This window comes from Tetranychus urticae, chromosome 1 (assembly GCF_039701765.1).
Source record: "Tetranychus urticae isolate SD_2017Ah chromosome 1, NJAU_TeUrti_SD_1.0, whole genome shotgun sequence".
Lineage (NCBI taxonomy): Eukaryota > Metazoa > Arthropoda > Arachnida > Trombidiformes > Tetranychidae > Tetranychus > Tetranychus urticae.
In genome coordinates this window covers 8,669,699-8,684,633 of record NC_142958.1, presented here as the reverse complement: position 1 = coordinate 8,684,633, position 14,935 = coordinate 8,669,699, and the positions used below count along the sequence as shown (strand labels likewise).

Sequence of the window (14,935 nt, the reverse complement as noted above, 5' to 3'; positions counted from 1 at the left end):
TCAATGGTTAAACATTTTGAATTGAGCTTGCAAAAATGTATTTAAGTTTATCATTTCATTGGAAAAGCGTTCATTTTAGGTTGATGAAAATCAACAAACAGCTAACGATTTGAGACTCTTTTTGGGATTTTTAACATCAAATGCTTTCTTAAAATAATCTCGACGCTCACATTTGAAAAGGAAATTGTAATGTTACGATATCTTTTGGCTATTACTCGGCTCTGGAATGACCTATTGACTTTAAACTTTTCTAACAATTTCCAGAAAAAGTACAATAGGTTTTTTCATAACTCAACATACTCTATCCAATGAGACCTCTCTCATTCAAATCCACGTCAGGCATGTCGTGCACTTCCCTTGTAAGCTGAAATGACTCTTACATTGTTAGAGAATCCAAAAATTTGATTAAAACTTTGATGAAAGATTTCATGGTCTTTCATTATTTGGACAAGCAGTAAGAGATTTCTAATTGATACCAGATTATTCAATGTTTGAGTGAGTTAAGATGGAATTAGAAATGACCATTAGTAAATCAATTGGAATTAGCTGTCAAATTAGCGCAACAATCGATAATTAAATGTCATTTTTCTTGATTTTTCTTCCATCTACTCAGCTTTCTTACATTAAACTAACAGCAAATTCAACCATCGTTTAATTCAATCGAAATCTCTTTTTTTCCATCAATAGTTTTTTTACAAAAGTAGCTAAAAACAGGAACTCTAATTACAACATGAGGACAGAGTTTTGTTTGATTTCAATCGAAATGTTCGGGGTGCTTTCATTAGAGATTTAAGTAATCTCAAGATAAACTAGTTACTTATATGGCATTTTTTACAGTAATCGAGGGATTTGGTCGGTGCTGGACGATGGAGGCTAGGCTCCAGCACAAGTGTGCTATTGTCAGCCATTTTTTATTACTGCCGACTAGCAAGCCATTAAGTTATTACATTGAGTCCAACTATTGTGTAAATGTCGCAAGTGGCTAGTAGTTACATGTCAGCTAAAGGGGCACAAGCACAATTAGCTTTTAATGCGCCACTTAGAGCTTCTGTCTTTAGCCGTTTAGCTTTCAAATTTAAGTCTCGTAAAAAATCAAAATTAGCCTTTGGAGCTAGACTTCAAAATTAGCTCTGATGCTAAAGTTTAATGACATTTAGCCTTTGTCTAGCTTTGTGAATCTGTGAATCGAATATGTGAGGTCATATTACAGCTAACATCTATTTTGTTTACCTGCATCAAGTATGAAATCAGAAACAAACTTTCTGTCGCAGGCAACAGATTAACCAAAAAACGAATGAGTTTGTTAATTGAATCGGCCAAGCCATTGATTTTAAATAAATCTTATGCAAAATTACTGGATTTTTAATCTCTAATTAGACTTAAACCTAGACTTTAGTTTACTTCTAAAAGGCCAAAGTCTGCAACTGAGGTCAAAATTTTTCAAAAGACTAACAGCTAAAGCGAAAGTCTAATGTCTAATCATTTAGCACTAAAACTTAAACTTATAGAAGCTCTAGCGCCACCTAGCCTTTGATGATGAAACTTGGTGCATCTCACAAGTCTAAATATGCTGCCATCTATTATCATTGAAACAAACTGATTTCAACTATTAACATTGTGTAATCTGAATCTGAATGGTTTGTATGGTGATTAAGTAATCTGTATTTAGCATCGTTCATGCAAGTTAAAATAAATTAGATGCTAAATAATCTTAAAGTAAACTTTATTTTAAAGTTGATAAGAGTTGATTGAAAAAAGTGTTTCTCCAATTAGCTGGTGATTTCAATAAAAATGGTATTTTGTTTAACAAAAGTTTGATATTAAATTATGTATAAAATGGCAGCTATTCGCAGTAGCAGCGACTGTACTTTCCAGCTGGAGGATAATTTGCTTTATACTGAGCTGGAGTTATAGGCACTGGTCTGTTTCCTCCTTTAATGGCACCTGATTTCACTTGTTGAGTGACAACAATCGGTGATCCTCCTTTAACCTCTACTTGTCTGATTGGAGCAGTTTTACTCGAGACACTTGAAGAGTAGCGCGCTCGGACAGCGTCTGCTGGACTGTAAAGTGTTTTCGTATTGTACTCTTCCCGTTGGACTGACTTTGTGGATGGCGTGGTAGGAACTGCGACGATCTTAGATGATTTAAGAGCTGCAATTCGAGCGGCTGGAGACTGAGGATATGAAAATCGAGATGAAACTTTTGACGAGTCAATGGCTGTAAAAGATAACAAAAGTATCAATACTAACACAGAATAGAAAGAAAGGTTGAAAAAAATTTCAGAGCTGGATCAGCGCTCAGGAAAACAGAAATAAAAAAGTGAATCGAACCAAAACCTCTCTGAATTTTCCAAAAAATCGCTCCATTTTTTGACTTACCCTCAAATCTTGCGAACAAAATTGTATTTGAAAATCAGCAATTTAGTCTATTTTTAAGTTGGAACTTTTCAATCAAGAAACTGAATAAGAAAAAAATTTTCGATCCAACATCTCAGTAATTTTGGTTGATCCTGAAATTTGTTGACAATGTTCGTTTCACCTTTTAATCTTTGTGCATCGAAAATATCAGATTATTCAGTTGAAGATAAAGCCAACAAAAGGAATGAATCAGCAAGTTTTAAGCTGATTCGTAAAAGGGAATGAAAAGATTGAAAATAAAATTTCAATTGAACCAGTAGTTCAGAGCATTTGGAACTTGAATGTCACGAGATTGTGAAATTGTATCTTTCTCCATGAGAAGTTCATTAGTTTCAACTCTTCTCTTATTCAACTCATTTCTCTGCTTTCCTCTAATATTATTGATCATTGTTGAGATATTTTTAGTTAAGATATAATTCACTTATAAGGAAATAACTTTTTCTGTGTCACATTATTATTCCAATCATAAACTCACAGATAAACTCATTTTTTGTTTCTCTCTTTCTCTCGCTTCTCCTGATCCAGTGTCCATGAGATCAAATTAACTGAGTCAAGTGCACTTGAAACCTAAATAACATTGAATTCCATGTTATCCCTTTATCATTGATTCTCAATTTTGAAATCCTTTACATTCTACCTTTATCAGTTTGACCAGTTTTCCTTTCAATTTTCTTCTTTTTACCTTTTCCATGTTCACTCAATTCCAACCAATTCTTTAATGTATTCAGAAGCAAAATTTTCAAACCTCATAAATCAGACGAATAGCTTGAAGCAATAAGTCTCTGCATTTTCATCTCATTTTGTCTGCAAGTTTGACCAAAATTTTCAACTGAAACTTATTATGAGATTCATCTTGTTAGACAAGAAATGGTCAAGACTGTGAATCGAATGAAAAAATGAACATTTGAATTGGAAATTTAATTTTTCCTGTTATTCGGCCAATGATTGATGTCACTTTTATCCAGACTCATTAAAATGTCAAATTCGTCTTTTGTAAAGTTCATTATTTGAATCAATGAATAATCTAATTTTAAGTCTTGCATTGGTTCATCAAACTGAAATGTGGAAACAAAAGGTTGCTAAATCCTTTTACGAACATCGCCAACGCACGGTAAACTGATGATGTTTAATCATGAATGAATCAGAAAAGTATAAAAAGACAGAATCAACTAAATCGATCTTGAAGCGGCAAGCCCGAAAAGAACCTTCGAAAAAGAAATTTTTACCTTGGCTGAAAAATCTTGAAAATGAACTGAAATGTTTGTTTACAAATTGTACCATTAGACTGATTGAAATTCATTTCATATTTGATTGCAATCCTGTTTCGATCTACCTGAAAATTCTATTATCATGAGAATATTGAAATATTATGTATTCAGTAATTCAATATTGAATATCAAATGTTGTGCCATTCAATGGTCACGATGAATCAGATTCATTTCGATAAACAACTAAACCAACAATTTTTGCTCATCTTATTTAGATTTACTTGGAACTGAAACGAGTGAAAAAGCAAATAAAAGTGAAATGTTGAGAAGAAAAAGAAATGAAATTCTAAAAATGATTTCCTTTCATGTTCGTTATTCAATCAGTTGAAAAGTTTTTTTTCTCCAAGACTCATCCATCAACGCGAAAATCATCTTCTCAAATGACGATATTTTAATGGATTTATCAAGAACAAGATAAACTTTGGAAAATGAAAGTTGCAATATTTTTCGCATTTTTCAGTTCAATGTAAATAGTGACCTTCTCGAGTTGAAAAGATGCAAAACTTAATGCAATCATTCAGGGTTTCCTTTTATTTCCATGTAACAAGAGGAAACAAAGACTCTCGGTAAAACCCTTTGATTATGTTAATATCAAGAGACAATTGTAATTGTTCAAAATCAACTTGAATAATGTTAATCTGGAATTCAATTTTTCTTTCTTTTTCTTTGCTTTTCTTTTTGCCTTCCCAAAATAGCTAAAGACGAGAGAAAAATTGTTTTTGAATAAGATTATTCGAAACTATCAGTGTTATCGTCAAGCTGAAATTTGATTATATTAAAAAAAGAGAATCTGGAAAAAATCGAAAGATTACATGGAATTTGTTTGTCGTACTTTTCCAATTTACTTGATTGAATAAATTTGTTGACATTTAGGCTTATTCGAGTTGAATGTCTAGTTTCATTTCGAGATTACTTTTCTTTTCAATTTTTTATTTCACTTTCATGTTCTCTCACCGAATCCATCTTGAATTGATAAACGGAAACTCACCTTCATATGGAGCTTTCAAGGGTTCCTTAACTGCTTGAACCGAGGCTGGCGGTGAAACGGGTTGAGGGATATCAGGACCCCATGCTTGGTACCCATTGCTTCCAGATGAGTAGTAAACCAACCTCAATTTACCTTCAGGATCAGTGTAACCGTATTTACCTCGAACTACTCCAGATTCGTCTTTGGATTCTTGATGAAACTGATGGGCACCCGATGCTCCAGTATCGTAACCAAACTTGTAAGATCCTTTTTCACTTTGGGAATGATATTGAATGGGATTGTCATCAAAATCATCACAAGCAACTAGACCAAAAAGGATCACCAAAAAATGTATCCACAACTTGATGAACAAAAAGAGATAAAAAATTGTGAATAAGAAGTGATGATAATATTGTCGAGGAAACAAAACATGAATCAGAATAATTAGCAGTTTACATGTAAATTCAATTAACAACAGTTTTGGAAAACATTGTTATTTAATAGAACAGGGAAAGAGAAAAGGAAAAAAGAAAAAAGTGGGAAAAGAGAAAAGAAAAAAAAATGAAAAAGATAATGGAATAATGAACTTTCGTTGAAACATACCATTTTCATTACAATTAGTCGAGTCTTGATGGTAATAACAAAAGTGAAAAAATGGAAACTAAAAGTTTACTCAATGAATTTATGATTAGCGGTTACACTCTATACTTTGAATGTGTTCAAGTTGTGATTTGGATAAAATAAATAGTCGATGAAATGAAGTAGCAACAGTATATTAGTATTTGTTTTTGTGGGCGATGCAAACAAACGAACTTCACCTCGAAGGTAAAGATTAGCTGTTGTTTGTCTTGGAAAGGCCTTAGATGAATGTAGGCGAATTTACCATGAAAAAGGTGGTTCCTTTCTTTTGGAAAAGAAGTAAGAAAAGAAAGAGAGAAGAAGACGAAGATGATGAAAAAAAGATGATTTGTAAACGTAAATGAAAAATCATTCAGAGATGAATTGAGCTTAACCTTGAAACTACCTTTCAAGAGTCAATTTCTGTACGCCTTTTCATTCATCTCTTTGTCATCCAAATGGCGATGAATTTTCAATCCTAGGGATAATTCAATTTAACATGGCTTTTTGTACGCTTCCATCCACGCATCTAATGATGGAGAAATGCTTTGGATTCGCTTGCACCATTAGCCTCGGGATAGCTTCACTCACTGGCTAATTTAGCCTGTCCAATCAATGGTTCATCAGCTTGAGTGAATATGGTTGCAACCTTGAAAGTGGATTTTACCAGCAAAGCAATGGAAGTGTGTTTATGGAATGGCCAGGTGAAGAGTAAAAATTGATTTGGGCACAAATGAACATCACAATAATTGAACTTTTTTCACTTTTCCCTTCAATTTCTTTCTCTCTCTACCTTATTTTTGATAATTGAATAAAGTCACTCAGAATGGGTTGAAATTTTTCTGGTTTTCACTTGTCTTTAAACTTTTGTTTTCTTCAAGTTTAGTGATTTATTTTAAAAACTTAAACTTGACAGAACTTAATTCTTTTTTTTTCGTTTCTCCGATTTTTCTTTTAGATTCCATGACAACAAATCAACACAATTGATGCAAACATCAAACATGAAGAATATATCACAGGGAGCCAAAGGTAAATACAGAATGATTAAGGTTGATTCTTTTTTTTCCTTTATCTTCAGATCATTTTCCTTCTCTACTCATCTCAAATTGAATTCATGAGATTCCGTTGTTTCTTCTACAATTTTTTTTCCATTCACCTTTTGATTTACTATTTTCAATCATGGCTTATTTCATTTTGCTGTTTTCTTCAAGTCAATTGAATTCTCATCAACTTTATCTAACTTTCACTGTTTACAGCTTAAATCTACTATTGTTTAGACTTTGAGCTAATAAAAAGTTGATAGAAAAGTCTAGTTGGTATTAACCGTTGAAAGATTGAAAATTTTCAGTGAACAATTCAAGAGCAATTTCTGGAAACGTTAATATGAAAAGTTTTTTCAACCTAATCTTAATTGAACAAACCTTTAGAAAACAGGAAAAGAATTTTAAGCCTTGGTTGACTCATTCCATTGATATTCAAGGATTTGCGAAGGTTTGGAATGAAGTTTGTGAATCTTATTTACTTTCCGTTTTTCTTATCATTCAATTGATCTGATGTAATTTTAGTGATAGGTTAACACACTGTGGATTACCTTAGTTGTTCATTTTTTATTTGACGAACAATTGAACCTTCGATGAAAACAGGAATCAGTACTGAAGGCTAGTACAATTTATCTTTTTCAGAATTGTGTTACTTTTCCTTTTTTCTATTTCATCTCAATGATTCTCAGTTTCATCAGAAGTTGTGTGTTTCCGGTACAAACGAAAAAATATCAACACGAAAAGCTCCTTTGTGAGGTGGTATTGCAAGCTAACGCTGTAAGTATCACTTAAAGAAAATGTATAAATAATCCCACAAGTAGTAAAGGTTGACTATTGTGTCAAAAAGGCGGGGCCTATTTTTGCCCCTAAAATAAGGGGGGAGCATGCGCAAAAGAATTCTGCGCCGTCTTCGTTCTAGAATTCATATCAATGTATCCCGAGTATGAACTAGATATTAATTTAATTATGCTAGTATTTTAAATGAGTCTTACATTGAATATAATGATAAACAATTAATTAACTCTTAACATCTAGATTGTTAGTTATCTTCCAAACTATTTTTGACAGAACTAACTAATCCGAATGATCCTACTTTTCTTGATCGACATCTGGTTATTTTCCAGGGGGAGTTTCCATCAAGGCATTTTGCAGACTAATGTAGTTCTAGCTATCTTGAAAAGAGATTAACTAGAGAAGAATTATTGGATTAGTACCCTGCATATTTAAGCACTCAGATTATTCTCGTGCATTTAATGATTAACTTGACACCTGAGTTTGCAAGTACTCAAGTACTAAAATTCTTTTGGAGCTTAATATTGATAGCTTCGAAGTAATAAACTAATCCTAATGATATTCTCTCTCCTTAATCAGCATTACAATCTTGAAAACTGAAAGTTCTTTCATCATCTAGTTTAGGTTAGTTAGACGTTAGTTTGAGAATAGATTAACTAGAGATTAAAGTATCTTCACATGCATGAATACCCTAAGGCTGCTACAATAACTGCCATTAGGCCACACACTTTCTTAGCTACAAATCTCTCGTTCCTAGCAACTACTACTGCGCCCTCACGTCTAAATTTTGTATAAAACTCGAGGTGTTCAACACTAGTAAATCATACCATCTCCAGTCTTCAAAGAAGAAAGTTAAAACTATTCATTCTTTTTCATACACCAACTTTTCAAAGTTAACTATTTTCTATCAACAACTATGAGTGATATATCCGAATGCTGTGTCCATACTGACTTTGACCGTCAAATGAAGAAAAAAGAAAGAAGGAAATGCGAATCCTATCGTATTGATACTTTCTATTGTGATATGAATCAATGGCCAATTGCTTTTGAAAAGATATATGAACTTGCAGCCGATGGATTTTTCTATACCAGTTGGGGTCGATACGTTGAATGTGCTTTTTGCGGATGGTGCTATAACACTCCTTTGGACATGGATCTACACTGGTACGAGCATCGTAAAGCTAGACCTGATTGTCCTTTTGTGAACGGGAAAGACGTGGGTAACGTGAAGTTTCCCTGCAAAGCTATGCCAGAGCCAGAAGAAAAGAGTTTTGGAGTTTTACCGGAGACCAAACTCCCTGCAAATACTCCCGCTCCTGCAGATACTCCTGCTCCTCCTGATACCGAAGTACCAAATTCTTTATCTCCTTTCAATGATGCTGGATATGAAGGAGATGTACCAGAAGGTCCTATAACTTCTGCAAGAGATGTACCAGACTGTCCTGAAGGATCCTCCTATGCTCAGTATGTTTCCCGACAAGAAGATGCTCGTGAAGGGTGGAAGAAATCTGAGCACGTATTAGCTCGCTCAAATCTCTTCAAAAGGTTGGCTCCATATGAACGATTACATTGCGAGCCTTTAGCTCCATTGTCACCCACAATAATACTATCAGAAAATGGTGGATACAAGAGAACATTGGATGCAAAAATCGTATGTTTCTCCAATGGATACTTTGCTTGCAATGAGTTTGTTGGTGTATGCGGCCGTCGCATCAGACCAAGCTTTGCAGACCACAAGGTACGGCTGGAAACTTTCAAGGATTGGTGTCTCGAAAAAGTAGTACCTGCAGAATCACTTGCAGAGGCAGGTTTCTACTATCGTGGTTTGTTTGATATTGTCAATTGCTTTCACTGCGATGGTGCTCTCCGAAACTGGGAATTAGATGATGACCCTTGGATTTTGCATGCTAAGGCTTTTCCAAACTGTGGATATGTTAGAAAAACAAAAGGCGAATCCTTTGCTAAAGAACATTGCAAGGAACCCATTAAATATGTGTATTAAATTTCCTTTTCCGCTTTTTTTCCCTAACCAATCGGTATAGGGCGGATCTTTAAATGTACTTCTGCTAATGCGCATACAGCTCTTTTTACTTACTTATTGAGAATAAAAATTTTGAAACACTCACTTTTCCACTAAACTTTGTGTTGTTCACTTCATTTCATAGTTCGCTTTCTTAACTTGTGCCTTTTCTTACTCTGTCTGACTTTCTTAACATGTCTATTTCCATTTCAAATATTGCTGAAACACCAAGAATGGCCTCACTAAATGAACGACTTGGTAGTTTTCTTACTATGCGATCACTCTTGGAAGATTGGGGTCTTAAGTGGAATGAACGTTCGTGCCTTGCTGAGGATGGGTTCTTCCATACAGGAGAGAAGAGAATCATCAAATGTGCTTTCTGCTCTTTGGAAGTCAACGTATTATTGATACCGGGGTTTCATCTTGTCCAACATAGGATGTATAAACCAAACTGCAGATTCGTGCTAGCTAAAGATTCGGGTGTTCCAATGAATACCATCGGAAGTGATATACAACCCATTTTTAGTGATCCCGTAACTAACTCACAAGATCTATGCAAAATCGGAAATGAGTTAAATGTTGTAAACATGGATGATGAAAATCTCTTAGTGTTCAGAGACGACGACAGCCAGCAACGCATCATTAAGATTGAAATGTTAACAAGTATGCTACCTCACCCTAAACATCATAAACCAAGGCGAAGACAATCTCATGGAATTGAAAGAGCTAATGAAATAATTGCTCAAGCGAATGTTTTCAACCGCATGGTTAGCTTTCAACGCAAGGTTTATGCTGGTAGTAGCCCCAAAACTTATCGCATGAAAGAAGATTACACTCATACTAATGGTCTACAGCTTGATAAAAGGATTGTTGGTATTTCTAGAGGCTACCCTAATAGAAGATCACTGCAGTACGTACATGAAAGTTATACGACATATGAACAGAGACTGGATACCTTCAAATCTTGGCCCCTGAAGGAAATATCCCCTCCAGAAAAATTAGCTGAAGCAGGCTTTTTCTATTCTGGATTATTTGACGTTGTCCATTGTTATCATTGTGATGGAGCTCTACAAAACTGGCAGATCGGAGATGATCCTTATGCAGTTCATGCTAATGCTTTTCAAAATTGTGCTTTTATTTACATAAAACGGGGAAAAAGATTTTTAGCTGACTGCAAACTTGACTACATCAACAAACCTCATTTTGAGCACCAACCAGAGGCAGGTATTGCTAGCATTTCACGATTTACATGTAAAGTCTGTTTAACAAATGAAATCGGGTGTGTACTATATCCATGCTCGCACTCAGTTACTTGTAATGATTGTACCCTGAAAATCAAGTCCTGTCCTTTGTGTAGAGCAGATATCAAAAGGTTATTGAGACTTTATTTAGTTTCATGAATGTTTATTGCTGAATAAAAAATGCATCAATTTATCATATACAAAATTCATATCTTCATTCGTTTTAAATCCGGTGAATACAAGCTTTCCAGTATGGAAGACAAGTACTTTTGCTGTCATATCAGGTAGTTTAAAGTATGCAGCTGGATAAATTTCGGGGAAAAATTTAAAATATTTAGGAAACTTATTTTGTAGAGAACCTAAATCAATTCTTTCTTCCATGTCACAGCTGGCCACTAAGTTGACAATAGTTTTTTCGTAATTTACTCCAGGTTGTTGAACAGCTGCACAAAACTCTCTTATTGCGTTATCTGCTTGTATTTCTGATTTTGCCCCAACAATATTGATCCTTCCATTTCTGAAAACAAGTAAACAGCAACCAAAGTCTTTCACTATTGCTCCATTGAATCTTTTGACGCGATAATCAACATTTTTCACTACAAACTTGAGTAGATCAAGTTTAATATCAAAGGGGACTATATACTTGATAACAATATTGCAAATTTTAAGTGATCTTATCTGCTCCATGGTTGATAGTTGAATGAGGTTCGGAGTTGTTCTACTTCCCTCTTATACTTTACACATGCGCATAACAACCTTGTCATTAGATTTCGTGTGTCTACTGAAAATGCTGATGAAATCCCTGAATGACTGTTTCCTCATTCTAGCTTTCACATATGTAATACAGAACTCACCACATGTCTTAGATTCCGGATGTTGCAAGCATCTTCCATTCCATTGTAACTTTCTGTTTTGATATAGTTTTTGAAATTCAGGATAGATAGGTGGAACACCAAAAGAATCAAAGTATTCACACTCATGCCGAGTGCATCGAAAAGCAACCCAGTGAGTTCCTGGTTGCGAAGCTTTGTCAGTGTTGACAATTATATAGTAAGGGTAATTATTTATCTCCGGAATTCTATCTCGCGCAAAAACTCCTGCAAACCCCGGTGAATTTTTAAGACACATAGCAATTTCAAAATCAAACATTAGCTTTATTAATTGTAATCAGTTGTTACATTTCTTTCTCCATCAATTTCAATCAAATTATCGAATTCACAATAGAGAATAACATCAATAACTTCAGTGATGGGCTGCTTGAAACGCAAATATACCCGCAGTGTACCTCTTTTTATAGAGTTCAGGTGCCCAACAACTCCACAACCATTTGATAAATCGGGTGCAAAGTTGAAACCGAAAATAGTCTTTCCATTCTTGTATTCTGCTCTTGTGATATCGATAGTAGTCTCAGTAGAGTTCATATTCATACTTTGAAATAGTCCAACATATTCCTTAACATAGAGATTTTTTGCGAAGTCGGGTTGGTATGCATTTGAGGGATACTGAACGCCATCATAGTAGCACGATGCATAGCATATATCATAATGATTGAAAACAAAAGGATCGAGTTTTCGGCTACCATTATATGCAGCATTTGAGACACATGCTATGAAAACGCGTCTTGGCAGCTGTCCTATCACAATATTATCAAGCATAGCATCCATTGAACCACTTGGTATAGCTACCTGCTTTAATTCGATCCGTGTCACTGGATACTTAGCTGATGCTATAGCAAGAGCCTTTGTGTGTGCTGTGAGAAGTGAAGGATTTGCGCGCAGTCTGTGTACAAATAATGAACAGTCCAAGAGTTTCATATTTAGATTATATTCGACAGACTAGATCATAAAGAAATCGATATTGTGAGGAATGATTTTTATTTTCAAATCACAACCGCCAACAAGAGCTTTCCCTTGAAATGTTAGATCTATATGCAGTCTTCCATAAAGATCTACAACATTGCTTTTTGAGCCTCCATCTGCAGGTTGGAGTACCTTCCTCCTTTCATCAACATCATCAATCCATAAGCATGATGCAAGGTGAGATTTTTTCGCACTTGATGAAAACCCTAAAAGGTTATCGAAATATGCGCGATAAGCATACAAATTATTTGTCATGTTCACCTCTTTGTTTCCGATTGACAATGTTACACCCTTAATCATCGAGTGAAGAAAGTTGTTGCTAGGTGTTATAGTTTTCCAATCTTCAATGGTTAATGGTTTTTCATCAACTTTTTCAGCTTCAATTTGAAATTTAACATACATATAAGTCTCATGCAAGAGTATGTACTCATCGTTAGATGTTGGGATATGAAATTCAATGTGACTGTTTGCATCTAATGCAGAAACAGGTCTATGTTGAGTTTCATAACCTCTCTCAATAGATTTTTGTGTAGCAGGCACTGTAAATATATCGAGTTCAGGAAGAAAGGCTTCACTTGAAAGTTTATGTATAGGATTCATTTTAGAAAGTCGTATGTTTCTCGCTTCACACTTCTTTTAAGACGTTTAACTCCAGAACCAGATTGATGTTCTTCTTTTTTTGGTAGTTTTCTTTTTATAGCCTCTTTAGCTACTTCGTTGACAGTATCAATAACTCTATTGGTAGCTGATGTCTTTATATCTTCGAGAATAGCTTTACCAGTACCTAAGGCTTGTGAACCCAAGTATCGTAAAATAGGCAGGATGTGTGTTGAAAATACACGTCCGAAAAAACCAGATCCTCTCTGATACTTTATACCAGTATATGTTTGAATTGGTAGTCCATCACCTGCTTGCTTTAAATAATAGCTTTCCATTTCTTTCTGAAATGCAAAGTTACTGATACTCGACCAAAACGTAAATCCATATCCTTACCACTATCATCCTTTATATTGATTTTGATTCTATCTATTTGGGTTGTGGAAAGTGGTCTATAGTATGGCTTCGTGAATGTCATATTAACATCATCTCCATGTTTAACCTGGCTACTAATAGGTATTGATCTTAATAAGTTAGCATACATATTACCCACTATCGATGGTGCAACTATATCAGAGTATATCAGCAGTGAATGTATACCAGCATTCATATCTGTTCCATTTGCTCTCTTTGGCTTAAATTCATTAGAATCGTGTAGAGTGAATAATCCAGTATCGTTCGACATATTTTCACTAATATATATCTCTCCTCTCTCTTCTTTTGTTCGCACAGAAGTGTCAAACCCTAACATAGCTTCGAGTTCATACCCTAAGTGTATGAGTAGAGGTAGGCCATGCTCATCTATAAATCCCTCTTTCTGCACAAAGTATCGACCTTCTTTCATAGTTAATGACCGCGATATTTCATCATAAACCAGTAGAGGAAGAATGGTATGTCCATCTGCCCATTCATCTCTTATGGATTCGTTTATTATTTGCACGAGGCTTTGAATAGATGAGTAGTAAGATGGTTTGATTTTTTCCATACTCTTGCGATTGAGTATATGCACAGGGTTATACAGCGTAAAATTAGGTGTTTCTTGCACGTTGAACCAGCTTTTTGTATATGTCACCTCAGTTAAGGCTACTTCATAATTCTCAGATAAATTCAATGGAGCAGGCAGATACGTTGTAAAATTTGATATTTTATTTTCTGGTACATTCAATGTATTGCTCGGTAGAGTGAGATAAAATGAATTCATCTTGATACAATAAATTTCAATGAAAGTTAGTAGGAAATACTCATTTAGGGTTTCAAGACAGTATCATTAGCTGCATTGACTGCAATGTTGCTTTTTATATTCATCTTAGGGGTTGGTAGAAGGCAGCCAAGAGAAATAGATAGCAATGAAACCCAAAGCTTTTGATCGCCTAAATTTAAGGATAAATTTACAAGAGAGGCAGCAACTATGATGAAAAGAGTAGAAATTTGACCAATGAATAGAATCATTTTTGATCCATTCAGGTTAATGTCTTCAGGTCTTCCAAATTGATCCATGAGTTATATGACGCAGGGTAACCTAACCATTTCACGAGGTATTGTATCTTTCCTTTATATATTCTTCTTCGAATAACCTTCTCCACTCTGTATAAATCTGCGTTTACACTCTGTAGTTCTTTGTCATAGAATTTCTTATCTTTAACCCTATTTCCGTCATGATCCTTTATTTCATAAACAGCATGACCTTGGTGGTTATCGATAGTATCTATCTTATAAACTTGATCAGTCCAATTAGGGTAAAAAGCTTTATCGAATGGTTTTAGTTTGTATTTCATTCTAACTTCTTCTCCTTCTTTAAGTTTCATACTTGCTTTATTTTTCGTGTACAAACCCCGCAAAGAGTCCACTCCGTATATATTCTTGAAAACTTCATCAGAGTTATTTTCATTAACTGCAAGCGGGGCCATTTTGATTGTTCGATGATAACACTTGTTATAACCATCAATCAATGATTGTAGGACTTCAGTAAATTTGCGAGTGCCCTTCGCAGTGAAAAACTTGAACATTTTACTTTTTAGTGTCCTATTGAATCTTTCAACTATAGCACATTTTATATCTCTATTACTTGAGGTGTAGAAACGTATATTGTTATCTTTCAACAATTTTTGAAAGT

The 14,935-nt window shown here is 34.6% G+C and overlaps 5 protein-coding genes across 5 annotated transcripts; 2 read left to right on the top strand and 3 right to left on the bottom strand.

The window, feature by feature from the left end:
• Positions 1-1,706: 1,706 nt before the first annotated feature.
• LOC107365697 (uncharacterized) lies at positions 1,707-5,362 on the bottom strand. Its single transcript, XM_015933252.3, has 3 exons — positions 5,259-5,362; positions 4,677-5,016; positions 1,707-2,220 (listed from the first exon to the last, which is right to left on the bottom strand). The coding sequence occupies exons 1-3, from the start codon at positions 5,265-5,267 to the stop codon at positions 1,844-1,846; spliced, it is 726 nt and encodes a 241-aa protein (XP_015788738.2). The 5' UTR covers positions 5,268-5,362; the 3' UTR covers positions 1,707-1,843.
• A 2,659-nt stretch (positions 5,363-8,021) lies between these two features.
• LOC149094501 (baculoviral IAP repeat-containing protein 3-like) lies at positions 8,022-9,107 on the top strand. The gene has a single exon (XM_089270181.1). It carries the CDS (start codon positions 8,022-8,024, stop codon positions 9,105-9,107), a length of 1,086 nt encoding a protein of 361 aa, XP_089126307.1.
• A 212-nt stretch (positions 9,108-9,319) lies between these two features.
• On the top strand, positions 9,320-10,525 carry LOC149094500 (death-associated inhibitor of apoptosis 1-like). The gene has a single exon (XM_089266652.1). The coding sequence runs from the start codon at positions 9,320-9,322 to the stop codon at positions 10,523-10,525; it is 1,206 nt and encodes a 401-aa protein (XP_089122778.1).
• A 998-nt stretch (positions 10,526-11,523) lies between these two features.
• On the bottom strand, positions 11,524-12,180 carry LOC149094499 (uncharacterized protein F54H12.2-like). The gene has a single exon (XM_089266638.1). It carries the CDS (start codon positions 12,178-12,180, stop codon positions 11,524-11,526), a length of 657 nt encoding a protein of 218 aa, XP_089122764.1.
• Positions 12,181-12,201: 21 nt separating this feature from the next.
• LOC149094498 (uncharacterized protein F54H12.2-like) lies at positions 12,202-12,825 on the bottom strand. Its single transcript, XM_089266636.1, has one exon. The coding sequence runs from the start codon at positions 12,823-12,825 to the stop codon at positions 12,202-12,204; it is 624 nt and encodes a 207-aa protein (XP_089122762.1).
• Positions 12,826-14,935: the final 2,110 nt, after the last annotated feature.